Source organism: Poeciliopsis prolifica, unplaced genomic scaffold (assembly GCF_027474105.1).
Source record: "Poeciliopsis prolifica strain line A6 unplaced genomic scaffold, Auburn_PproV2 SCAFFOLD036, whole genome shotgun sequence".
NCBI classification, from domain to species: domain Eukaryota; kingdom Metazoa; phylum Chordata; class Actinopteri; order Cyprinodontiformes; family Poeciliidae; genus Poeciliopsis; species Poeciliopsis prolifica.
The window spans coordinates 3,445,015-3,472,909 of NW_026562411.1; the positions used below are offsets into that span (position 1 = coordinate 3,445,015).

At 35.9% G+C, this 27,895-nt stretch overlaps 2 protein-coding genes and 1 long non-coding RNA gene across 5 annotated transcripts; 2 read left to right on the forward strand and 1 right to left on the reverse strand.

Moving 5' to 3' along the window:
- Positions 1 to 1,744: 1,744 nt before the first annotated feature.
- LOC129374433 (interferon alpha/beta receptor 2-like) lies at positions 1,745 to 14,988 on the forward strand. 2 transcript variants are annotated; one of them, XM_055052841.1, is made up of 8 exons: positions 1,745 to 2,130; positions 4,714 to 4,834; positions 6,330 to 6,502; positions 7,082 to 7,230; positions 8,444 to 8,603; positions 9,680 to 9,795; positions 12,061 to 12,703; positions 12,866 to 14,988. In XM_055052841.1, exons 1-7 carry the CDS (start codon positions 2,082 to 2,084, stop codon positions 12,676 to 12,678), a joined length of 1,386 nt encoding a protein of 461 aa, XP_054908816.1. In that variant the 5' UTR covers positions 1,745 to 2,081; the 3' UTR covers positions 12,679 to 12,703; positions 12,866 to 14,988. The 2 variants fall into 2 exon arrangements, with proteins under 2 accessions (XP_054908816.1, XP_054908815.1); XM_055052840.1 differs by having other exon boundaries at positions 12,061 to 14,988.
- Positions 6,958 to 19,129, reverse strand: LOC129374435 (uncharacterized). Its single transcript, XR_008607498.1, has 2 exons — positions 18,889 to 19,129; positions 6,958 to 7,172 (listed from the first exon to the last, which is right to left on the reverse strand). It is a non-coding gene; the product is annotated as an uncharacterized LOC129374435 (long non-coding RNA).
- Positions 16,450 to 27,773, forward strand: LOC129374434 (interferon alpha/beta receptor 2-like). 2 transcript variants are annotated; one of them, XM_055052843.1, is made up of 7 exons: positions 16,450 to 16,702; positions 17,196 to 17,331; positions 20,867 to 21,042; positions 21,788 to 21,948; positions 25,868 to 26,030; positions 26,146 to 26,260; positions 26,960 to 27,773. In XM_055052843.1, the coding sequence occupies exons 1-7, from the start codon at positions 16,663 to 16,665 to the stop codon at positions 26,985 to 26,987; spliced, it is 819 nt and encodes a 272-aa protein (XP_054908818.1). In that variant the 5' UTR covers positions 16,450 to 16,662; the 3' UTR covers positions 26,988 to 27,773. The 2 variants fall into 2 exon arrangements, with proteins under 2 accessions (XP_054908818.1, XP_054908817.1); XM_055052842.1 differs by having other exon boundaries at positions 26,146 to 26,225.
- Positions 27,774 to 27,895: the final 122 nt, after the last annotated feature.

A 27,895-nucleotide genomic window follows, 5' to 3' on the forward strand; every position in this document is an offset into this window, starting at 1 on the left:
ATTTTCGGTCTAATTTCTAGTGCTTTTGAAATAAGACAATTAATTTATAAGTGACTTTTCCAGAAAACATCAGGGCTTGTTTTACATCAATAATCCCTGAAAACTGATGACAAACTATTAGTTCCTCTGGCGGATTATTTCTTATAACATGGAAAAATTATCTTATTTTTTGAAAGTATCTGACAGTGGAACTTGAACTTATTCATTAATATTAAGGAATTATTGACTTAAAAACTCCTACATGTTGCTGAAAAGTTTTGTCTAATTTTAAGTGCATACAGATATTTGCAATAGAAACTACATCAAAAATAACTAGTAAGATTGTGTTTTTGTAGTGAAACCACAAAGCCATGTTAATTTGAGATTTATTTTTATGCACATCTTTTTATTGTATCATAAAAAGTTGACATTCCTCTTTCCTGATATGTTTTCCAGCTCCTCTTGGGGAGTATTGAGATAGACATCTATCTATTCAGCTACATAGCTACATAACGAGCTAGCTCCACATCCATTGAAAAAAACATGCTATATTTATACATTAGTTTTAATTTTTCTGCAACAAGAAAGAAGAATATGTCTTGTATCAACTCTTCTCCTTCCGGGTGATTTCCAGACATTTTATCTTAAAGGGTTTCTGTATTATTCCAGATGACTCACATGATACATCAGCATTGATTTTATTATCAATTTAACAGAAATTAAACCAAAAGTAAAAGGTCTGGTCTCTCCATTAGAGTCTCTAAATGGGGGCTTTTCAGTGAGACATAATCACAACTCAGATGTTCTGGTTTTTAAAAACAGTTGGTCTTTTTCACAACTATAACCTGAAATCACTTCATAAGACCTAAAAGTTTGAAAAGTATTTAATAATGGAAATAATAAAACTGATTGCAACATATGAACAACATGATATTTCTATTAGGCCCCCTGTAGATAGAAAAAAAGTTAAGAAGAGTAGATTTCCTCCAAAAAACTCAGATTAGATTAATCTTACGAAGTTTCAAGAAAAAACTTCTACGAGAAAATATCAGAAATTTTGAGATTAATCTCAGGATTTTTTCTGAAAAACGAGGACATTTCTGAGGTTCTAAAGTAAAAAGTTTTCTTTTTTTCTTTCTAGATAAATCTCAGAAATTTTCTAAGGTTCAAAAGTTGAACATTTTGAAAACTTTTGACTTTTGAACTTTTGACAATTTTCAAAAATGTTCAAATTTTCAAAAGTCGACACTTACTATCAGATATTTTTTAGACCCTAATTTTCTCAGAAATGTGAGTATTATTTTATTTTATCTGATGAATCAAAAACATGTCTATTTTCTCTGTTTGTATGTTGATGAAGATTCTTTCCGCTCAGTCAGAGTTAAGGTTTTTGTCTACTGATCATTTTTTAAGCTTTTAGCCAGAGTTAAAGTTTGTTAAAACTGTAAATTAAACGATTTAAACTAAATTGTGAAGTTCTTCACGTAAAAGGCTGGGTAGGTCACATGACTTCCTATCAACCGCTACTTATGATGTCGCATTTAATGTCTGTCGGACGTTTCATTTGAATCTACATGCAAGTAAGTAAATATTTGAATTACCATCAGTAGCATATGTAATTGTAACTGTAAAATCATTAATAGATATTTTTTGAAGTCTCTATTCCTAAACTATCTGGGTATGATAGTTTGTTAACGCATCCCATAGAGAGTTCAAAAGTTACGGGATGTCAGTGAACGCCCCAGCGGAAGGAGTACATATTACTGTTCCCAGGATGGGCCATCTTCTGTCCGTGCTGGGAATGTTTACCTGAAGTCCAAATGGACGCCGCTGGGAAACTTCATGCTTTCACTCCGAACCAGTTTCCGAGTAAAAGCCCGTTCGGGTTCTGGAGTTTTACTGGTTCCGAGCGATGCTAGTCCGTGTTTAAGCTAGCGGCACGTTTCCGGAGAGTGGGCGTCTAGTTGGTGGGGAATAGTCCAAACATTTGGCGCTTCGTGGACTTGTTTGGGAAACTGTGTTTGTTTTGTTGGCTTTTAAAGAGGAGCGTTAAGGAAGATGAAAGCAGCGGAGTCCAGGAGAAAAACGGTTCTGGTTCCGATATGACTAAAGTGCTGTGGCTTCTCACCTGGCTGCCGCTGGCTCTGACAGGTGAGTTCAACCTTCACCACCCAGAAACACCTGGGTTGTTGCGATTCTCTGGGCTTTTTAGGATTTATTTGTTTATTTATGATGGGGTTCGGAGCTCATTGCTTTGTGGACCCATGAACTGCAGCTCAAATCGTGGCAGCTGCAGTGCCACTTCCGGTGGCATAATAGACTATCAGATGGTCTGTTATGGTCCCACCAACAACACATCCACAGTGCTGCAGCCACTTTGATAAATCATCCACATGTACACTAAAAAGAAGAGGAGACAAAATACTTCCCTGTATATTTATTTTGAACAAATATACAAAATAAATGAATACAAATACATAAGTACACGCACACAAACAGCCACTAATTTGGTGGAATCTGTCCCAGAATCTGTGGCAACTGATTTAGATGTATTGTTTTTATTATTTTTATTGATTTGTTTGAAGTAAACTTGTTTATATGCATATTTAATACTCAACCAGCTGCTGAATCTGTGTCAGCTGACACGAGTTTTGCTTTGTCAGGATTCCTTACATTTCAGCCACAAAGTTAAAACTTTTTATTGGGTTTTTATGTGACAGACTATAAACAGAGCAGGGAAACATGCAAATAACCTGACATGTGACATGCATTTGTTTTCAATCTAACTGTGTATATTTATGTATCATTTATCATGATCAATTTCTCATCATAATCATTATTGATGATTTATTGCTGTTGTGATAAATTCCAGTTAAAAACCTGTCATAATTTTTAGTTTTACTCATAATCAGCTTTATTGGAGAAACAAATAGGTAAATTGAAAGATAATTTAAGAAAATTTAAAAAGAAACAATCACATAAATAGATGATAATCACATATATGGATTTACAGAAGGGCAAGAGCGCCAGTGATTCCACATTCTGGACTTAAACCCGACTGAGCTTTGTGAAATATCTGCTAGTATCTGTTAGTAACTCCATGTAAACCTGTACAGAAGTTTCCATAAGACAGCATGAAAAGTGGAAACGCCAACATCAACAAATACCTGACTTGCACGAGTTCATCTCAGCAGCGTCCTCATTCATTATACTCTGAGTTTCTGCAAACTGCTTTGTTTATACTGTCTCCAGAAGTGAGCAGTATACAGAAGAGTGCAGAATGCTTTAAAGAGACACTTTTCACTGAGAAAGTGTCTCTTTCTCATGCTGCTTGCGTAGCAGCGTGTTAGCTTGTGCGTACATTAAACGACGATGTCTGTGAATGTCCATATCATCAGTGTGTTAATGTCCCAGGTACTGGACACCAACACACTTTAAGAACAACGCCAGATGGGAAGAAGTCAGGAAGTACCAACTTCTGACTCTTATAATCCTAATGTTACTTTTCAATGTATTGTACATAATGTCATACTCCTGACCATATTGTGAGCAGGACCTTGGTAATTGCTGAAGAGCATTAGCATTAGCATACATCAGATGGTCTATTATGGTCCCACCAACAACAGATCCACAGTGTTGCAGCCACTTTGATAAATCATCCACATGTACACTAAAAAGAAGAGGAGACAAAATGCTTCCCTGTCTAACCCCATTCCTTACTGTAAAAGAGCTGACACTCAGTTATCCCATATTACGTACATGAACTGATGCTTTTACCAAAAGGACAAAATTCTAACAATAGATCTGGGAACCTCTCTGTTGTGTAGCTTATAGAATAGCTTTTTATGATCAACCCGATCACAAGCCTTCGAGGCATCAATAAAACACATAAATGTTGTGCTTATTATAAAAAACTACAATCTCTTTCCAAGCAAAGACACGCATATCTGCGCCATGCTGCGATTTAAAACCAAACCAGCTATCCGAAGTAATATACCTAATATAATCGTCTCCAGAACCTTGGATAGCACACAGGCTAAAGCTAGGGGCCGATAATTATCCCTGTTATTTATTTTTCCAGTTTTATTCTTTATATTAGGCACCAAAATAACAGGGGCTTTTATTGCTGTGACACACAGTCATGTAGCCATGCAGTTTCCTAAAAAAAACAAGCAATAAATAGTTTTTCTTGCATTGTCATCAGAATTACGGTTGCTACGAACGATTCATTTAGTTATTTTTGACAATTATTTCTGTTTATATTATTTCTTTTACGTTTTTATTTTTCCATTATTATTTGTAATCATTTTTAAAGTTTTACACTTATTTAGTTTTAGTTACTTTTCATTTTTTTAAATCATTTAAAATTTTAGGTTCTGTATATAGGACGAGAGAGATATTTTTCAAAACGTAAAATTTTATTTTAGTTACTTGTCTCAGCTATAAAGTGAAATACTAGAAACAAGACATTATTAGTAACAGTAATAACTTGTATGTTAGTGAATTGAAAGTCTTTTTTAGTTATTTTTGGATCGTTTTTAGCTGGAAAAGTATAAAAACTTGGAAAAGTTCTTGAATTTTACTGTTAGAAAAGTGTACAAACCAAAACTGAGCCATAGCAGATGACCTGTAAAGAATTCACTTTATTTTTCCCCATGATTGAAAATAGATTTGCCGTTAAAACTTGCATTTTGTCCTCTTCTGCTTAACATTCTGGTTGTTTTTGTGTTGCAGCTGTGAGTCTCCCAGCACCACGAAACATCAGTGTGACCTTGAGTCAGTCGGGTTACATGTTGAGATGGGAACCCGGAGCAGGAACCCCCCATGGGACGTCTTTCAGTGTTCATACCTCCAAGTGAGTCTCACCTGGTGGCGTGTTTGAGTGGAAACTGCTGCAGGCTGCTGTGGTTTCAACGGGAGAAACGGTGCAGATGAGTCAGTGTTTAAAGACTCACACCCAGAAAGAAAACCTGAGGACCTTGAGGAGTTTCACTTCCGGAAATGTTTCCTAAACAAACCTGCAGCCAGCAGCCGCTACCCAGGAATCCGTTTACCGGATAATCCCAGTAGCTTCTAATTAAAGCTACTGGGATCAGATCACTTTGTCAGCAGGTTCACCTGCAGTCCCATGGTTTATTTACGTCGTAATTAATCACCTACTTTACTGGATTAAAATATATAATCAACATCAGTTAATCTGAATGTTGAATTTAATGGAACTTTCTATTAACAATTGTTATGGCAAATTTAAATGAAGAAATATATTTGTAATTACTAAAACTTCACTTTATGGTTATATTTGGGAAAACTTTATGGTTATTGCAACAGTAAGCCTGTTGCAATAAATCAATTAATCGCATGAGCTCGACAATTTCCATTCGCATTATTATTTATTTCTCTATTTCTACCAAAAACTGGATGACAAGCCTTTTTTTTTTAAGGATAATTTTCTTTAGAGCCTTCAGTTGTTTTGTTTATTTATGTTATACATTTAAAAATTCTTCCAGTTCCAGTCTTAAATGTTTGTTAGAAATTAAAATCTATTGATCTTTGAGAGTGTGAACTTACTTGTCTTATGCCATTACCGTTATATCATCTACTCAAAACATCAGTTTTATGGTTTATCTCAGTAACTTGTGGGACAGTTTGTCATCCAGCTAAATTTCGTTAAGACAGGCCAAAATCATTTTTGGATAATAAGATTTCAGTTCTGTTTTCAGAAGGAGGCGTTTCAGGGCGTCCTGTCACTTTAAATATGAATAAGCTGCTGCGGCCACACACTCACAAAAATGGCTGCCAACAGATTCGATTCAAATTCAAAAATACTCTATTGATCCCAGAGGGTTACAAAATTAGATGCACAATTATACAATTGTACATATTTGAAAAGCAGAAGTGAAACCTCCTGCACAACCAACAAGAATGCAGCAAGTGGTCTCTGCATGGTAAGTTGACAACAAGACACTTGTCTTTTCCAGCAGCCATTGTACAGCTCTGGTGGGGTTGCTAGGTGACGGCGCAGTTCCAGTCAGTTCTGACATTTTGAAACAGCTTATTTTCCACACACCAAAAATCATTAAATTATTTGCAAAAAACCCAGCTGGATGGTGTTTTTAAGGGTTTTGGTTGTTTTTAGAAGTAGTTAAGGCCCAAATAGAAGTAAATAGAAACATCCAAAATATGAATTTTCCATAATAGGTTCGCTTTAAAAAAACTACTCCTTTAAAGGGGGGGAAAAATATCTCAGTTTAGATACCCTTATATTGTTTTTTGAATTTGAGACTCATGATGAACGTAGACATTAAAAATTACCCCAACCTCTTGTTTTCTGCTTGGTTTTTCCTCTCCAGAAAGAAACATCCCTTCATCTCGGTATCCGGCTGCCAACAGGTTCAGAATCCACTGACCTGCAACCTGACTGAAACATTTGGAGACCTGGTGGGTAGCTTTGACATCCAGGTGAAGGCTCACCTGGGGAACCGTTCATCCAAACCAACCGAACTTAAAGAATATAAACCAATGGGTGAGTTATCTCCATGTTTGCACCACGGCTGGCATAACTTTGATATTGAAGAGGCTTCATTGTCTGAATCACTTTGTTTTTTTTTTTTTGTTTTTTTTTTAATTAAATTGGTTATTTCATTTTGTTTTATTTCAAAGGGAAAAATGTACCTTGCATGCTATGACAGAGTTAGCCATAAGGGCTAGTTTTCATCTGCAGTCCCTTGAGGTACATTAATATAAAAAAAAAACAAGTTTCAGTAATACTTTATTTGAAGCCTTACCTTCTTCCAAAAAAAAGGAATAATAATGATGCATGCAGCACATTTTTTTTATCACAATGAACATATTTTCCCTTTAGATTTCATTTCCTCATATTTGGTTGGGTAGTTTGCTTTTAAGTTCTGATCGGAGGTTTTGTTGTTTAGCAGTATCAAATGAAAACAATCTGAGGAGCGATGCCACGCCTTTAAATGATTCAGGTTCACTTATTTTAATGATTGCCTCGGGGAAACTTTCATACTTCATGTTTGCAGTCATCTGATGACTAAGCTTTGCATTATGGTTGGTAAATCATGTGATGGTGTCTCTGCCCTGCCAGCCCACCTGCCTCTGCCCAAGCTGAACGTCACAGCCTGCTACTCCAAACTCTGCCTGCGCCTCCGGCCTCCATACTCGCGCTTCCAGTCGACCTACGACACAATCGAATATCAGCTTCGGATCGAGAGCAGCAACACAGACAAACACCAGGTACCGATTTATAAATGGAGCCGGTTTCAGCAGCCTGTTGGCATCAACCGAATCTCAAGGAGTTAAACTTTTATATGTCTTGATTGCATGAATCACAAATATCTTCATGTGATGTGGTTTAAAAGGCCTGCAGCAACCTGAGGTTACCACAAGATTTACTCAGGATGTCAGAAGAAGAGACGTTTCTCTTCCTATAAATAATATAAATGCAGGAATTGTTTTTAAGTTCAGTGATAAAATCATTTGAACCTCCCCTGCAAGTGAAGAGTCTTGGTAAGATATCAAAACTAGAACCTCAACTCGTATTAAATGTATTGAACTTTAACAATGACGTTAAAGTTATAACCTGCTGCAAATGATTAATCGTTATTAATCAATGGCTGAAATAATCACCAACTAAGTTAGTAATCAATTAATCGTTCACTGGAGCAAATGGATTCAAAAATAAGCCATTTGCTAAAAGCAGAAATTAAGCCAAAACTCTACAAAATGTAGAGAAGTTTAATATTTAAGATTAAAATACATGTTTTGTAAACCTGTTCTACCTCGATATACATACATAGTGGGTTTAGCTTCAAGAAGACCTTGGAGGTTCGCGTCTGTTGATGCCATGATGGTTTCCACATGATGTGTGTAATAACTTTATTTAATGTTTGAAGCAGGGCTGAAATGATTAATCGATTATTGGAATAATCGGTAAACAAATAGGCAATTCGATGCCAGGAAAACATCCTCAAAGGTGTCAATTAAGCCAAAACTGCACAAAAATGCATAAAGTTTACATGAAGATTTTTAAAAAAAAAACTTTTTCTGTAAATATGTTCTACCAAAAACTTTTATGTGGCCTAGTTTTTTTTGTTTTGTCACCTGGATTAAATTGAATTTAAAAAAAAAATTCTAATAAAAAAGACATTTTGATGTGCTCTGGTTGTCGCCATCTTGTTTCACAGCTTTTATTTATTTGGACTTTTATAAAAACTTTAAATGAAGAATCTTGTGAAGTTATACTTTGGCACCGGTTTTACAAATAAAGAAATATTTAATCTTTCAACACATCAGCATCTTGGAAAAAGAACCGGTAATGAACAGAATCTGAGATTTTATGTTTTCAGTATACACATCTAAAGGCATCAAACTGATGTTCTTGTTGTTTTTTAATCACAGTTTAGTCTGTTTGGCTGTAATATTCCCGATCTTCTCCTCTTCATGTCAGATCCTGAAACTCGGCCCTCTGGAAAGCAGGGAGAATTTGACGGATCTGGTTCCGGGCAGAGATTACTGCGTCTCGATCCGGTTCAACTACGGCCTGATTCAACTGTTTTCCAACTTCAGCCAGCCCGAATGCATTTCTGTCCAAAGGCTCTTTTCTTCAGGTGGAAACATTTTTTTCTGCTGTTTTCTGAATGTTTCAGTCTGTATTTATCCAGTTAACCTGTTTTTATTGGACAAACAAGTTATTTACTGTTTTCAATGAGCTGCTGAAATACCTGAGGAACAAAATCAATATGAGGTTTTGTGAAAAACTCAGATTTCTAAATATTTTGATCAATTTTTCTTACATTTTTCTTCTGAAGTCCAAAGAAATTAAGTGTTGCTCTTTCGATTCGTATTGGGATCCTAATCTACAGACACCATTTGTGTTTAAACACAATGGTGTTTAGGAAAAAGTGAGAAATTAAAATAAAAATAGATAAATTACATAAATAAACCAGAAGCTTACATACTTCTGTGTTCATATGTATAAAAACACTTTTATTTTTCCTCACTGTAAAGTGAAATCAAAGTATATCTTTTTTTGTCTTATGTTAGAATTATTAAAATTAGTTGTATTTATTAAATGCCAGAAAACTAAGCAGGAAAAAAATTTTTAGAAATTTTTTTTGTGTGTATATTGTGTTTAAAGTGTTTAATTTGAGCAATAAGGAACGATTTGTTGGATTGTTTCAACATAATGAACATGTATTATTCCTAATTTCTCAATGACTTATTGAATTTTATAGTTGTAATAAAGGTAGTTTTATATGTTATATTTTTTATTATATTAGTGGTTTATTTTCAGCCCAGTCAGGTGTTTAGGTCATGTGAGACATTTCAAAACATAAAATTCTGTTATATTTCAGTTTCTTTGTCCCTGCTGTGGAATCTATGGCATTATTAACAATAGTAATAAATTATATTACTATTAATAATATAACAATAGTAATAAATTATACCATAGTTTAAAACTGCCTTGTTTTAGTTTATTTGCATTGTTTTTTTTCTTCTAAGTGTAGGTCTAGAACATTTTGAAAAATGTTTGATTTTACTGTGAGAAAAGTTTACAAATTCTGATAGAAACTTAATTAAAAAAAAACATATTAATGAGGAAATAGATTCTGTGTTTGAATGGAAAAAAGTCCAGTACGTTTTCTCTGGATTAATCGGTGTAAATAATGTGTCCTCCTTGCAGACATCGTCGTTTCTGCAGTGCTGAGTTCATTGGTGATGATTGTCATCGCTTTCTTTGCTCTGCTATTCGGGACCGGTTTCATCTGTCTGAAACGGAGTCCGATGCCTTCGGTTCTGGTGAGTAAAACGCAGCCGGCCGGTAAAACGGAAAACGACTTTAGGATGTAGAAATATGGTGAAAAAAATGTTAATATTGTGGATTTTCTATCTGTTATTTCACAAAGTAAAACTCTTATGTTCATATATACAAATTAATGCCTTAAAATGTCTTAAATTCATATATCTATAGAAATCAAGGACTTAGAGAGTCTTGAATTTACATGTTTAAAATTAAAGCAATGTCAGAGATTTTGTAGAAAAAAATGATGGCCTTAAATACATCAATCACAGGCCTTAAATTTTGTTGTGGTAGGACTACTTAATTTTTTTTTTTTTTTTTGTGCAAACTTTAGACTCCAGGCGGCTGCTCCTGCAGCTACTGCTAACTAGCTGCTAATATATCTTTGCTAGCTAGCTGGCTTTTTATGTCCATCATGCCTAAGTTTAAATGTATTGTCTGTTGACTGGATAACGTTCCATTTTCCCCAGTTGCCAACACAAATAATATATTTCTGATTTTCTTGTGAACATTTCTGTCTTGGTGAAAGTCCTCAATTTTTTTCAGAATGGTCTTAAAAAATCTTACATTTGAGTTGGTGAGGTTAAAAGTTATCTTTTCAGGTGAAGGAAAAGTTAGAATTTTATTTTAAAATAGAGGCCCCAGACTCTGGATGTATGGTTCTGCTGGTTCTGGTCCACTGGGTTCCACAAACAATAAACATACTTTTCAGAAAACCTAGCATTTGAAGCCTCAGTTTGGACTTTCGGCTCAAGGCTGGTACATAGATTTCTGAGAAAACTGCTTCAAACGTTTCTGTGAAGAAATAAAAACAGCGGCGTGGTTTCTGACAGGAAGCTGACTTCGAGGAAGAGCACTCAAAGCAAACCTCTCTCTTTGTCCTTACATGAAGGTAACAGAAGTGGGTTTCAGGTCGTCTCACCTCTCCAATATGCCGAATGTTTTTAATGAGGCACTTTACAGTTTAAACACCGCAGGTTATTGACTATAGCCAGTGCGGGCGCCTTTCTATCTCAACATCGAAACCCACATAAATGGCTGCTGTGCAAAGACGTATAATTTAAAACCAGAGGATCAGATAATGCAGCCATTATTTTGTAAAGCGCAGTAACCAGTGACTCCCTAGATTAGAAACTTTTCAATTTCAAACTGTTTGAAAGACTGAATGTTGGTGGTAACAGGAAGGAACCTCAGCCATCGTGTCAGCACTCTCATATTGGAGATTTGGCCTTGGTTCTTTTTTATCTGTGGTCTGCAACAGCGAGACAAAAAAGAAACACCCATCTGCAGAAACCATATGGTTTCCGGTGAATGTTTCATGGTAGTTTTGCTTGTGATATTTCCCCTCTTGGAAACTTTCATGCTGCTGGCATAACTTTGTGTAAATAATCTTATGGAAAAAATACATTTTTAAATTAAAATTACTGCTGTCATACTGCCTATATTTAACACAGAAAAGCAACATTTATTCTTTCTCCTGCTAAAATAATAGAACATCCTAACATGGATAATTAATTGTATTTGTGGCATTTTTGCAAACAGGCACTTAATAGAGTATAAGTTTCCTATCTTATGTATCTTTATCTTTGTCTCTCTAGCTAATATTTATTTGTCTCTTTAGCTAATCTTATCAATCCTGAGCTGGATAAGTAACCAGTCTTATCTAATGGCTAGCCTGCAAGCTGCTGCTTTACAGACATGCTGCTCTTCGCTAGCTGTGCTAGCATTAACCAATACGCTAACCTGCTGTTATGCATTTATTGGCTTAAGGAACCTGAACAGTTTGACTTAATGAGCTGCAGGCTGAGCAGTTTTACTGTCAAGCTCAAAATTATTCATAACCCTGAAAGAAATCGGTGGAATAATCTTTATTCATTATAAAGCAGCCCAACCTTTGTATGTGTCCATTTGTAATTTGTCATTTTAAGACAGGAAGTCCTTCACTAAATGCACTGAATGTTTGTTAGGCATTTGTTCTGCTTAGATTTCAGCTAATTATCAGCTTCTTCTGCAGTTTTCAGTGAACTCTTTCTGCTTTCATAGCATGTCAGGTGGAAATATTATAGTTTTAAGGATTTGTGACAAAATTCTTGCAATTTCCCTTTTGTTCCTGTATTCATATCATGAATACAATAAAGGATTTCATTGTCTTTACTACATTGTATTCCTGATGAGTTCAGGAAAATATTTTAAAGTTTCTTAAAAAGTGTTTTTAATCTCCAGATGTAGTAAATCTAAACCTACATTTTCCGTCTCTCCACTAGACCTCCATTTCTCACTTGGAAGAAGTGAAAGTTTCGTCCTGTGGAGAGGCCCCGACGTCTCTGCTGAATGTCAGGCCGATGGCGCCCCCTGCAGGCAAGAGGACCTCCAGCAGTTCAGAGGACTCAGACGAGGAGAGCTGCACAGAAAACTCCGGTATAAGCTCCTCTGGAGCTAATTACGCTCTGCGTCAGGGCGCCAACCCGCTCTCCTCCACCTCATCATCTTCATCATCCTCATCTTCCAAACCAGAACCTCCACCTTACCGGACCCCAGACTCGCAGCTGGAGGTTCTAGTTGTTATAGAACCTCGGCCTGCTGCTGAACAGAAACTTGATAGTTTAGAAAAAAAGCGAACTGAGGAAGAGGAGGCGGCAGTGAACATTGGACAGGAAGTGAACCTCCTCACTTTGACGTTTGGCTGTCCGGAGGAGGAAGAGCAAGAGGAGGAGGAAGAAGAGGATGAGGAAGATGAAGGCTGCCTAGATGTCCTAGATGAGTTGAGCGCTCTGGCAGCTCCTCTGGTTCAGCCTCCTCAGCCTGCTGATGATGCTGCGGCGTCGTGCTGCACTGATGAAGCTTACGATGACAGCGACTACATGTGCAGGAAGGCGATGTGATGCGACTCCGATCCTGGATCAGCTGGTCTGACCCATTTTCACTCCGCCTTCTTTAAAACAAATCTACACATGGATTTGTTATCAAATTGGATCTTTCTGTGTCTGTCGCTGCATGTTAGCGCTTCAGATCATTTAGTGCAAGATCTTCAACCTCCCCAAATCCAAACCAGTGTGTTTCCTGTTTCAGGTTAACGAAGCTAAATGAATAGAAACATAAACCCACCGTGCGGTGGGCGCCTAACGAGCCACTCCTTGATGAACTCCTTGATGAACCCGAATGAACCCGATGTTTTTCCTCATGTACGTGTGTGTTGCTCTGCGTCTCCATGGCAACGATTCAACCCGCTTTCTTGCCCTCCCTCCAACAAACCACGGTTAGCGGCTGGAGTCTGTTCAGACATCAGAACCAGGGTGGGCTTGAGGTACTATTTGACTATAAGGGCTACTTGCTTCTGTTCTAGCGAACTGGATGGCTGAGAATCACAAGATACATTTTGTTGGACAATAAATTGTCCAAATCATCAGGCACTGCCCCTCACCTAGCAACGACAGCCCTCACCTAGCAACGACAGCCCTCACCTAGCAACGACAGCCCTCACCTAGCAACGACAGCCCTCACCTAGCAACGGCAGCCCTCTGCCTAGCAACGGCAGCCCTCACCTAGCAACGACAGCCCTCACCTAGCAACGACAGCCCTCTGCCTAGCAACGACAGCCCTCACCTAGCAACGACAGCCCTCTGCCTAGCAACGACAGCCCTCACCTAGCAACGACAGCCCTCTGCCTAGCAACGACAGCCCTCTGCCTAGCAACGACAGCCCTCTACCTAGCAACCCAAGTGGAACTCCAGAAGGTTTGGTTAGTTTTCCGTCCATCCGCCGGATCATTATCGCCTCATTTCTATCTTAACGATCAGTGTGTGTTTCAGATTAGATTCTGGCATTTCTTTTTACATTTACATGATGCAACAGGACCAATCATTAGCTTTCTGGGTATTATTTTAAAGTTCAGCTGTGAAATAAAAACATTTTGTCATGTTTTGTTCCTGCACTACAAAAACACAAAAGTATTTTTGGTCTAGCGTTCCTGAAATAAGACAAAATATAAGTAACCTTTCAGCAAAATATAGAAGTTTAAGTGAATAGATCCTTAATATTAATGAAAAATTACTAGTTTGACTGGTAAACTATTTCAATCGCATTGTATTTTACCCAGGTTTATGTGGGATTGTTAATATTAAGGAATTATTTGCCTAAAACAAGTTCTTATATCTTGCTGAAGCTTTACTTTTGTTAGTTTTGTCTTATTTTGACAAATATTTCTTCTAAACTAGACCAAAAGGATTTTGTGTTTTTGCAGTTTTTTTTCATTAGTTACAGTATTTTATCGTTTTATCCGTTTGTCTGTTTTTCCAAATGGACTTTTAAAGGTGAATCATGAACCAACAGCTACATTACCTCGTTTTCCCCTCTAATGACTGTAAACTGAGAGCAGTCGGCTGATTTAGATGAAGATGGACCGATCTTTTCTGTAATTTTGTTCTTTAAAGCCATGTTTGGATTGTAAATGCATCAATTCGATTGACCTATTTCTAGTTCATTAACAGTAATCAGACAGTTTAGGAAGGTTTTGATGCTTAACTTGTGGAAATTCTTGTCATTTGTGCTGTCTAATTTTATTTTGTGTTTTACACACAATCATGAACTCATAAGTTTTGTTTTTGCTCTGATAAAAGTTTGTTAACCCGGGTGGTTAACTCTTACCAATTCTGTAGCAGGTTCCTGCAGCTACTTCAGTCTGGGTGTTTTGGTGAAATGTTGCCATATTTTTCAGTTGTTTTGTTTAAATGGTCAATAATGTTAAATATTTTTGTACTGACTGTTCGATCAAATTCGCCTGATCACCTCACCTGGTTCATCCAGGTGAGGTGCTATTTCCTGTGAAATAGGACCGGTCCGTATGGAACGCTCCGTATGTTGTATCTTTTATATTTTTGTATTTTGCGCTCATGATGAGAAAATTGAGAATAAATTGTACAAAAAACTGTTTCTTAAACTTCAGTCTTTATTATTTTAAATTCAGCATGTTGTGTAATTTTGTCTGATTTTGATGATGGACAGCGCTTCCAGCTGGATGGTTTCCAGTATTCAGTCGCTGGTTTGATTTATTCTTTTAGCGAGTTGCTTTTATTTAATGTTTCATAAGATCTCCAACATGGCTAATCATGGGACCTCCACCGTGTTTTATTGCTGGATTTATACTCATTGAGACTTCGAACTAAATTAATTCTATTTAAATTATCCATGTGGGACAATTTTATGCAGTATTTGGATTCAATTAAATAAAAGTATTTTATTATTGTAACTTATTTTATTGTGATTCTAGTTTTTGATTCTTTATATTTCATAAATACAATATGAAATGTGTAGCAAATCTGTAAAACTATATTAATATTCAGAAGCTCATCCAGTTTATAGAAAATCAGTTTGAACGATAAAATATTTACCAATCCATTGAGAAATCTATCTCATGAACTTCTTTCTAAAACAAAAAGAGGGGAGTCGGGGGAAACATGTTGGATGCTGAAAAAGACCTAAAGGTTCACCTTCCATCAGGTGTCAAAATGGCCTAATCAAAGTCCTGATGTAATTGGGATTAAGAGATTGAGTAAACTAGAGTATTTTCCAAAAACAAATGAGTGAAAAATCAGAGATTAAACTCAGAAAATCTGATTTGTGGGTTTAATGTGAAAAATTTCAAAAGTTTAAAGGATTATTAATTATTTTTGCAGGAACTTGTTTTGATGGATTTATTTATCCAAACGGTGCGTTTATGTTGTGTTTTTGGGTGCTTACACTGCAAAACCACAAAGTCTGTTCGGTTTAGTTTCTAGTGCAAAAATTAATAAACTTAACCTTAAGAACTTTTAAGAGGTTGTTTTACGTCCATAATTTCTTACTATTGCTGAAATAGTTCTAGTTCCACTTATAATCTGCCCCTGGACCTAAATGTGTTTCTAACGTGGCACAAATTAAATATCATATTCCATTGGTAGATTATTTAAGACACAGGAAAATGTTTTGTTAAAGTGAAAAGAAACTATTTATCTGGTACTTCTAAAATAAAAATCAATGTCCAAGAATTATTTACTTAACTCCTATAACTTTTGAAAAGTTACTTATAAGTTAGTTGTTAGTAAGTTAAGTTAGCTCCACTAAGATAACTGCAACAGAAACTGAACCAAAAATCCTTAAGTTTTGTTTTTACAGTGAGTGATAACAGACTGCACTGCAAAAACACAAGATCTTACTGGCATTTTTGTTTAGTTTTTAGTGAAAACATCTTAGTGCACTTGAAATAAGACAAAACTAACTTACAAGTAACTTTTCAAAAAGATGCTTAAAAGGCTTGTTTTATATCAATTCCCTTATATTGATTTTCAGGTTTTTTGCACCTATCAGACATTTTGTCCTTGTTATAAGTGAAATAATTTACCTATGTAACTTGTACTTTTAAAAAAATAAATATTAGGGAATTATTGACTTAAAAGAAGCTCCTACTAGACATTTTATTTCAAATGCACCAAGTAGAGACTAGATAAAAACTGGTAGGATTTTGTGTTTTTGCAGTGCAGGGTCACCTGTATTACAGGAGTTAAATTAAAGATTTAAAAAAGCATCTGATCAGTTTACCTCATGACTTTCTCTGTGCTTTTTCAGAACAGTGCTCTCTCTGTGTGTGTGTGTGTGTGTGTGTGTGTGTGTGTGTGTGTGTGTGTGTGCGCGCGTGTGTGTTTTGCCGTCCGTTCAGGCTGCAGACACACAGGGAGGGACTTCTCAGGAAACAGAAACTTTGAGTGACGGATCTGGTTTCCCAGCCCCCACACCTCCACCCCCCTCCATCACCTCACTCTGTGCGTTTTCTACCTCTGACACGACAACAACGCTTCCCCGGCTGCTGCCAGCTTCAACCCTATGGGGGGAAGATGGGGCTGTGGACGCTGCTTCTCCTGTTCCTACACCTGGGTAAACTCACCTGCCTTCACTTCGAAACATCTCTGAACCTCTGTTGGACTTACTAGATAAAATTAACACTAATTTGTTGATGTTCTTTAGCGACTCTTATTTCCAGTAAACACTTATATTTACTCACTTGAGTAACTTTTTGAAAAAATTTACTTTTAACTACGCTGTATTTCTTAAAGTAAATAAATTACTCCTGTAAGAGTAAAAAAAAAGCTACATAGTTATCATTTATAAGCAAATTATAATATTTTAAGGAGCAAAACGATAAAAACAAATCATGTAAAATGCAATGCAAAGTAACAAGTTCCAGAAAAATACACTTTTCCAATAAAACTTATACTAATACTATGGAATATAAGGGGAGTTATCAGTAGAAGTAGTTCTACTCTTATTTTTCCCAGTTTTTGGCTACCTCTGCTTATTGTTTTTTAACCAGAAGAAAATCTGTATTTTGTTTTTGCGTGTTTTTTAAATGTTTCTGTGCATGTTTCAGCAACAGACTGCGTTTCCCTCTCAGCGCCGGCCAACGTTTCCATCACCTCCTACAACATGGTGCACATCCTGAGGTTCTGGCCGGACCCGCAGACACCCCCAGACGCCCGCTTCACGGTCCAGATCCACAGCACCAGGTACAAATTCACTGACCTTCTTCAGAAGTTCAACACAGAGTGACTCATTCTAACTTTAAAAGTAGGTTTGACACCTAAATAGTGGATGTGTGAAGGTGTGACCATATTTGGAGTTTAACCCTTCCTCTTGTGTTGTTGTTGCACCAACAGTTGCCAGGTAAAATAACCAGAGAAGGTTCATTCCTGAGCAAATTTTCTGTTTCTTTTGGTTGAATTTCCAACAATTTGAGTATGTTTGTCTAGTTTGTACCTCAAATATTTTTTAGTTCAATTGAAATAAAGCAAAACTAACTTGCAAGTAACTTTTTAGCAAGTTCCATAAGTTTGTTTTAAGTCAATAATTGCTTGATATTTATTAAAAAGTGCTAGTTACAAATAACAAAATCTGCCAGTGGAGCAAAATATTATAACTTTTATTATGGGAAAAATGTCTAGTTCCTCTGGAAGATTATTTCACTTATAACCAGTATTTTTAAAAATCAATATTATGAAATTAATAACTTAAAACAAGCTTCCAATTCTTGTTGAAAAATTACATGCCAGTTAGTTTTGTTTTATTTAAAGTATGCCAAAGTATTTGCACAAGAAAGTAGACCAAAATACTTTTGTTCACTGGATTCAGATACGTCACAAAGAACTTTTGTGACGTATTTTACACCACAAATTACAACAGGAAATGTAAATGTCAGCGTCGTTTTGATGCTTCTTCCTGAAGAGTTTGAAAAAAAAATGTATCCTTTTACTGCTGATGGTACCATTTTTATGAATTTACAAAGAATTGGTAAAGGAATTTTGTCAAAAAAGAGGGGAAATCCAGTCTTACTTCACAGCAGAAACTATGTTCAGAGTTTGAAGGTGGACCTTAGCTCATTAAATTAGCATTTTGAAGGTCAGCTTAGAGTCTTTAGTTGATTTTATCTCCTACAGACATAAAAATCAAATTTTGCCACCAGAAGGTTCAATAATTACTTTAATGTGTTTGTTTGGAGGTGACATTTTCATCTATTTTTGTTTGAATGTCTGATAAAGAGAATGATGCTGTGGGCTCTCCATTAAATGGATCCACAACTAGAAATAATGTAATATACTTTATTGATCATATTTGTTCACAAGCTATTCCATCCAAAATGTTAAATATTAGTAAATACAATATAACCAAAAGCAATATAAAATGTATACAAAAAACAATAAGTGTTATATTGGAAGCTATTTAAATATGACCAAAATATAAAATAAATAATCAATAACATAAAAATATGTTAATCTATAAATGATTCTAAGGATTGTGAAACATGTTGGCCTAAATATGTGTAATGTTTATCTAAAATTTTGTATTTTTTACATATTTTTACTATATTTTTCGCCTACAGAGGGCGCCATTTTATCACCGGCGAAATGCCTCTCCGATCACTGTAACCAAAACCATTAGCAGGAGCTAAAGTAATTAGCTAGAGCTAGCGCGAAGCAAAACAAACAGAAATTTAACAAGTAGATGTCTACAATTAAAGTTCTATAGCAAACAAATCTAATACATCTGAGAAAATGTTTTGATCCTACCGTAAACAGCTTGAATTTAATTTCCGGTTAGCATTTTCAAGCTAGCAGCGGCACAAACATGACCGACTTTCGGCTCTCCCTCCGTCTGGTCCTCCTCATCCTCCTTCCCCTTCTTCACATTTCTACATTCCCATCTGTTTCAACTCGCTTCGGTTGAAATTAAGCGAGCTGAACGGAGTGAAAATATCTTTTCACGCTAGGCGGAGCTAGCAGATTAGCGCCAGAATGTTCAGGAAGTACTCTAAGGGGTTTCCAATGGAACCAGTCACCGTGCAGTTTTGTCTGGTTATTATGTAAATTAAAGATCAGATTCTTCTTTTTAATATTAAAAAGAAAGAAAAGTTGGTGAATGTTTCCGTTGAGACTTTATATGAGCTCTTTTGAATGCTTTCGATGCCTCAGAGTTGTTCAGGAAACAGATCGAGACTTGCCTGTTAGGTGTGATTCTTCCACACAAACCAGATTACATCATTCTGGATTTTTAACATAATTTTCTCTGTGCTTGTTTTTCCTAAAATGAAACCAGTAAGCAGTAAACAATCCTATGATGCTTTTTGGCAAGGTTTAACTGGTTCCTGCTGAGAAAATCAGCTGGAACAATCTGGTGACGTCATTATTGAGGTCAAAGGTGAACATTTGAGTTGGGAATTTTTCAGTTGTTGGAATATTAATGTAAAATATCCAAACAGGATAAAGAAGAGGCTCATCAGATTTTATCATCTGATTTATATTGTTCGCTTTAAGGCATTTTCTAGAGGAAGAAATTGTTGTAATCTGCTGTTTTCCCAAATGAAACCTTTATTTTTTTAAATTGGTGAAATTCTGCATATGAAGAGTCAAAAATAAGCATTACAAAGAGGGAACTGATGTTGAAGACTGAAATACTCAAAACGCCTGAATGAAATGGAGCCAGAAATGTGTATACTGGTATTTCTTTTCCAGATTTGTTTTTCATTTGAAATAATCATAGAAATTAACCTCTACCTAAAACTGAGACTGCAATTTTAGAAGCTGACACTGAAAACTACACACATAGCCAGGTGTTATGTTTGAGGTTTATGAGCTTTTTCATATTTGGTTTTCGTTTCAACCAATCACCTTTCAGCAACATTTCAGATGGTTTCCTCACTCTCACCCACCCAGTTCATCCAGATGGCAGATTAATGAAAACACATAATTTCAAGAAAATCTAGAATGTTTTCATCACAATCTGGTCCTATTTATACAAAATATAAAGTTTAGAATAAGAAATATTTGCCTAAATTTAGCTGAAGTGCTCATTCAAATTAGCATTTAATTACTATTTATTGCAGTTCAGGTCAATCCAAAGTCAATATGTGGATATTCCACAGTTTTGTTAAATGGGAAAAAATGTAAGCTTTAATTGAATTGATCCATTAGTTAGATAAACATTTTTGTAATTCTACAGCTAAAAATATGATTTAAATAAAAATCTTTTTTCTTTCTGCATTTTGGACAAAATAAGAACCAAATTTGGATTCACAAACAGTTCTGCTGACCTGAAATCAACATAAAAGCAATCTGGTGATATTATATTTACATAATATAATCTATTTACTGATGCAACAAGTAGCTAAAACAAATTTTTATTTGTGAATGTGTTGTATGATAATTCATACTTTGCTGCAGCTAATAGAACAATATGAAACAGTGAATATGTCTGAGGTTTGTGGAAATGAGTGGAGACACTGATGTGAATTGGTAAAAGCTCAAGAGGTTTTTAAACATCCACTCAAACATCAACATCCCTCATTGCACTTTGATGTTTCCATTATTTCTCCACAGAGCCGCTCTTAAGTTTCGTTTCTGTTTCTTGGAGCTTTTCTTTCTGAGTGATTGTGAAAGTTTCATAAAAGCTGTGAGTTTCCTGCCTCAGCATTTAGGAAACATTAATATCTGTAGTGCAACACAACAACCCTCGCTCCGTTCTAACTGTCTGTTTGCTTTCTCTGTGTAGGAAGCAGCGATGGAAAACGGTGGCTGAGTGCGCCGAGCTGACGGCCGGACAGACATGCAATCTAACCAGCAAACTAAAGGACACGTTTGGCTACCACATGGCCCGAGTCCAAGCCTTCAGGACCAACCAGACCTCCAGCTGGACCACATCAAATCTGTTCCACCCTCTGGCAGACAGTGAGAGAGCCGAACATCATCATACAGACCTGACATGTCTCAACAAAACACATGAACACAGAAAACATCAGATTTATTGTTAGGATCATTTGTTTACCAGTCATTTTGTAATATGATGGTACGATTTATCTGTTTTCTCCAATATAAATGACCATAAATTAATGCGTGACAGCAATCGCAAACATTGCACTACACACTGCAAAAACACAAAATCAAGTAATTTGGTTTAGTTTTCATTGCAAATATCTTATTGCAACCAAAAAGAGACAAAACTAACTGACATCTGACTTTTCAGCAAGATATACAAGCTTGTTTTAAGTCAGCAACTCTTGAATCTTAATGAAAAGTACAACTTCCACTGGCAGATTAATTCACTTATAAAATGGGAAAAATGTCTTGTTTTTTGTACTGTAATCTGAACCTGGTTCAACCTTTAGTCATAGTAGTATAGTATAGTGTCATCAGCATATAAAGTGACATTTAGAATGTTTGTAGCATTACGTATGTGATTTAACCACAATTTAAAAAGTTTTGAGCCAAAAAAAGAGCCTTGTGGTTCCTCTGACTTAACTGTAACAATTTATTCTAAAATTTGGTGAGAAAAATCTGCCAGTGAATGATTTGACTGTCCCTAATTTGACAATATCAGCAGTTAAACTGTTAATATTTCTCACATTTAAAGTGTAACTGGAGCTTTTTCTGAGTTTAAAAGCCTTAAAGCAGATTTATGTTTTCTTCTCCGCAGCCGTTCTGGGGCCTCCGGAGTTTTCCCTATCCGGCTGTGGGAACTGTTTGGTCCTGCAGATCCGAGACGCCCCTGGGACTCTGTCCTATCACAACGCGGAGCTGAAGGACCTGCAGAAGGAGATGGAACTGAACGTGAGGAGAACCAGGGACGGTGCCGAGGTGAGAGTTCCTGACAAAAATCCAGTTTATCCAGTTTTCACAACAGTTTCCCTTCCGTTTTTCTCTCTTTGGATGTGAATATTCTTCATTTGGGTTTCATAATCTTTGCTTTGAAAACAAATTTTTCTGGACAATCAAGTTAGTGCAATAAATGATAATATTGCTATTTTGAGCTAATTTTCAAGTTAAAAATGCAAGTAAGTTCACCCTCTCAAAGTTCAATAAACTTTGATTTCTAATGAATATTTGACATTGGAACTGGACGACATTTTTAATGTCGAAAATAAAGAAACAAAACAACAAATAGAATGAATATGGAAGTTTTAATAAATCAGTCTGAATCCACTGTTTTTGCCTCTTTTTTTACATTTTAATCTCTAAAATTAATGAAAAGATTCAGCTAAAATGAAACATAAACAGATAGATCATGACTTATTACAGACATTGTAATCTATTGTTATGGTATGGAGGTATGGACTGGTGAATTTAACCGATGCTTTAGTTTTAACTCTGGAATTGATCATTTTGCAACTTCAACCTTTAATATTTTGTGTTTTTTATCATTTCATACCTTTTTCTCCACAGGACATTTTGTATCATCCAAATGTTGGTTGTTATTTGCTTTGATTAACAATATTTAGATTCTCTCTAACTTGTTATCTGTGTTTACAGTGACGTCGTGATAATCCACCAACGTTTGGGTTTTTATTATTGTTAGTTCTGTCTTACTATACTGAATTGTGTCAAATTCCTTTTCTTTCTATTCATTCTGGTTTTGACTCTTACGTTTTCCTCCTTGGTTTTGTTACTTTAGATTTGTGGATCGGCTTCCTTAGTGTTTGGTATTCTCCTTCTTTTCGCTTTCTGCTTCCTCTGATTGGTCTCACTTGGTGTTGCCGTTGCCCTCTTCTCCTCTTCAGTATTTCAGCTGCTTGGTTTTATTGCTTCTTGCTGGTTTCTCCTGTTACACCATCTGAATTTGAACCAGTTTTTCTGACAATGAGTGTTCTGGGCCATGTCTCTACCAGCTGAGTTTTTCTGCTTCTTTTTCTCCAGGATTGCCAAGAATGTATCTCTGTCATGAATATAAATGCATGTGACTTTTTTCCTGTTTTTTTCTTCCATTTAACAAAACTTGAAGGAAACAGAATAAAACCAGGTCAGATCAAAATGGCACTGTGTAGCTACTTCATGTAGCTAATACCTAATCCAGTTGAATACTTTGTAAGTTGGGATTTTGTAATGATGCAAAATGTGAAAATATTCAATTGGTGTGAATATTTTTACAATGTACTGGCTGTGACTACAATCAGGAGTCAGATCTTGTCATATTTCTTATCACTGGCTGCAGACAAACCCCAACCAATGGTGGCCAGTTAGAATGTACAGCTAATATGTAGTTAAAACACACATAAAATTCAGCATTTTAAGCTATTTTAAAAGAGGAATAAGCTGAATGCAGTGGTAAAATTTGTAAAAAAATAAATAAATATGCTTTTTGTGGTTTCAAATAAAATGGCAAAGCGTGGGTGTGAATACTTTAAAGGTTGAACTGACCCAGAGCCATTAATTTCTGAATCTTCGTGGTTCTCCGGCCGGTTTGTGATGAGCTGAGTTTGGTTTCTGGTTGTTTTCGTCCTCTCCGGGTATTTTACAGCCTTCATGTCATCATTTTGATGTTTCCCCTGTGGTGGTTTTTTCTCTTCATCATGTGATGTTTTTCAACTCATCTTAAGACCTGCTGATGATGTCTTGTTTTCTTATTTAGCAGAGTTAAAAGTTTGACAACTTCACCAGCTTAAAAATTGAAAATAACAAGAATTTAAAACAGGCATGTTGATGATTTTGTTTAAATATTTTTGAGCTGATCAAACTGTGCTCTCAAACCAAACTGCAGTTTCTTTACTGAATAAACTGAAACTGATCAGTCTAACCCCTGAACTCTTGACTCCTGGTTATGCTTGACATTTCCTGTGTATCAGAAAGTGATGCACTCCACCATTTCACAGAAATTACAGGAAAAAACCTGGTTGTAAAAGGCAATTAATAAATTAATTTTGGCGATATCACCATATTTGAGACTTGCTGCATATATTTGAAGACATCTTATTATTTTCATTAAGAAATATGCATAATACATTAATTGTTTTTACCAAAATATTTGTGAAAATAATGTGACAAAATATGATTTTTAGAAAAAGGGAGAGAATCACTTACAGAAAGTTGGATTTTCACCAAACTGAATTGACATTTTCATACTTTTTTCTTTTACAGTTTAAATTTTATGATTATTTAGCAACTTTACCGAAATCGTGTTCTGCTTAGAGCAGTGCTTCTCAAATAGTGGGGCGGGCCCCCTTTGGGGGGCGCGGTGCGATACCTGGGGGGGCGTGTGATCCTGGGGAACAGGCTTTTTTTTTGGCCGTACTAGTATAAAGTGTAATTGCGCACAGTAGGCGGCAGTGGCGCTCTCATTGTTACTTCTGTCACGTTTGCGACAGTGCAACATTTTTCGACTTACAAGACAACAGGTTTGCCTTGGTTAGCAATGTTAAGTCAACAAAAAGCTCCGACTGCGTTCTGTCTCTGGCCTCCGTTATTCAACAACCCCCAACATGAAAAAGTTTTTCACAGGGATGAAAAGAAAAGCGGAGAGAGACAAAGATAATGAGACAACAGAAAGTCAACCGAAAGCTAAGAAGAGGAAATACGACGAAGCGTATTTAGCGCTTGGCTTCACTGTGACTACAGTTGGAGAAGAGGAAAGACCGGTGTGTTTGCTGTGTCTAAAAATGCTCGCAGCGGACAGCATGAAGCCAAATAAATTAGCGCGTCACTTAAATATGTTACATCCCAATCACGCCGATAAGCCGCTAGAGTTTTTTCAGCGAAAAAAATGTTAATAAGGAAAAAATGTTATGCAGAGATGGATAGTCACGGTGGGGAGTGGGGGGCGCAAATAGTTTTCTTCTTGCTAGGGGGGGCGTAACGGAAAATAATTGAGAAGCACTGGCTTAGAGTGAAGTATTCCTCCAATAATAACATTCGGTTGTTGTTCATGTTATTGGTGTGATGAGAAAAAAGTTTCCATTACGGCAAAAACACCTCGTCATCCCTGCACCAAAACTTTTTATCAAACAATGTGATTTTTTTTTTATTGGCACATTTCCCTTAAGCTAATTTATTTTTGAAATGTTAAATTGTGAAATTACTTTGTTAATGGAAACATATTTAATATTCTGATAAGGTAAAAAATAAACATCAAGCACAATTACGATGTTTCCATTACATAAGAAACTCAATTAAAATCACACGTGAAGAAGTTTGTTCATGCAACGATATAAATCGTTAAAATCAGTTAAAATCATGCTGCGCCATTGTCCTCCAACTACTTCCTGTTCTCATTTCCATTGTTTCTGCTGATAGTAACCCATTAACATTCACAACCTCCACAACCAGCAATTGTAATGTTTTTGTTAAATAAGAAACCCAATTTAAATCACCCATAAATAAGTTTGTTCTTATAAGTCATTAAAATCATGCTGTGTCTTTGTCCTCCAACTACTTCCTGTCGTCTTCCTCTTTGTAGATTCTGTTAGTGGCGACATCTGGTTGTTGGTCAGATGACTTCTGTGATGTGAATAAATTGTTTCCATTTCAATATTACGAAATAAATCAGTTTCAATAAAGCAATTAAAGCACCAAAACCTCCTGATGAGTTTTTCTAAATTATTGTGTTTCCATTCAGCAAATTTATCTTCAAAATGTCAAGCTGGGCAACTATTGCAACTTTTCATTCTATTTCATTCCTCCTTTATTTTCTTTATTACAGTTTAATTTTATTTTCCTACCAGTCTTCCACATGACCATCTTCATGCTCTCTTTGGTGACGTTTTGTCGTTTCTGTTCTGTATTTCAGTTCACACTGAAGCAAACCTACCAGCAGGAGACCGTGATCCAGTACCTGCAGCCAGGTGTGGAGTACTGCGTCTCCGTCTCCTTCAAGTCCCTCATAAACCGGAACAGCGTCCCCAGCGAACGCCGCTGCGCCTTCACCAGTCCTCCTCCACCCCAGCACACATGTATGCTCCTTCAAATTACTTTATTTCTGCATCTGAGTGTAAAACGTCTGATTAGTTTTGCTGTTTTGATGTGAATATTTGGGGTTCTGATTTGTCTCGTCCTGCCGTCCCTCAGTGTTCCTGGTCCTTGGCCTGTTGGGGGGATTTACTCTTGTGGTGGTCATCGTTGTGGGCCGGTTCATCTTCAGCAGAAAGGTGAGCTTGGAATTACTGAGACGACACCTTAACAGGTCAGTTCACACAAAGAACACCCTGTTGGGACTCAAAATGGCCGCTTTGGTTACTTTAAAGTAGGAATAACTCAGGAGGAACTCAGAAGATCAATCTCTGGTCGGCTGATGAATATATTAAATTGCTTTATTTTTGTTTTAGTTCAGTAATTTAATGCTCAGAAATCCAAAACAACATTTAGCATCTATTAGAAGTTGATGGAAAAGCTTAAATTTCATTTAGTTTCTCTTGATTCAGTTTGTTGATTATCTTAAAGGTTGTAAATTTATGTTAATTTTAACTGAATAAATGTAAAAAATAGAAATAAAAAGTTGTTTTTGAATGATTATTTTATTTATGAACGAAAAATAGCTTTCCAAGCCAACCAACTATTGACTGAATTTAATTAGATAACCTACAGTATATTTAATTGTATTTTATTTTGGAAAATTTGATTGGAAAGTGTTTTAATTTTAATGCTTCCTGTTGTAATAAAATTCTGGATCATTTTTGTCTTTAGTGATTTTTTTAAAGTTTAGCATTGATAGGAAAGTGCAGTTAAACATTAATTTAGCTTTTTTTGTGCACCAGTTGGGAAAAATATGACTTTTAATCAGATCTTTTTGAGTTTAATGATGGATGTTGTGGTTAAACTTCAATAATTCAGCAACACAAGCATCCTGAAATGTGATATTTTTTTTGTTTTTGTTGTTCTTTAGGTTAAAAATCAGCATCTGTCCTGCATGAAGTTCAAATCGCAGCCCTACACCTGCCTGACGTCGTCTCTGACAGAGGAGGACAGTTTCTAAAGCATCCTGAAGAAACTGGAGTTCAGTTTCTTTGAGTTCCTCTACTGGAGGGAACTTTTCTTTTATCCCTCTCCAGGCAGGTGTTGCAGATTTGCAACAACTTAAACAGTCTTTTGAAGTAATTTGAGCCTGAGAGGGTTTACTTTTATAAGCGAGTTGTACTCAGGACATCTTACCTCCTCAACTGCCAGAGGACATTTTTATACAGTTGCTGTAAAATAATCACTGTTAATCAGCACAAAGGGTTTAATTTATCTTTTCTCACTGAGGTTTATTTTAATTTGCTTTAGTTAAAATATGTTTGTTTTTTTTCTTGAAGAAATTTCTGCCAGTGTGTTTTAACCCTTCAGGAAAAGAATGTATGTTTAGTGTGTAAAAATATATTTCTTATTATTTTGTTGGAAAATAAAAAATGATTTATGGTTTTGGAAAAGATACCTGCACTTTTTTAAACCTGTGTTTTGGATTTCTGAGACAAATGACACGTCTGTAAAAGAATCTGCACAAACACAAACTGCTTTTGGAGTTTATCAACAAGAAACGGCTACTGAGGTAAGAAATCAAACAATTGGATCAATAATCCAATGATATTTAAACTCTGGTGAAAAATCTGAGCAGATTCCTATGAAACTGGGATTTGAGAATAGCCAAACTTTTTGTCACAGAAAAATATCTTATTTGTTCTTTATGGAAATTCTTCTCGATGTCTGTGCAGGAGCAAATTTCTGAGCCTTTTAATTGATTGTGAATGCAATAAAAATGCAATAAACTGAGAATTTTCCTAGACTTTTTTTCATACATTTGTTTTTTAAATTATAATTTACTGCCAATAATTGGGAATACTTT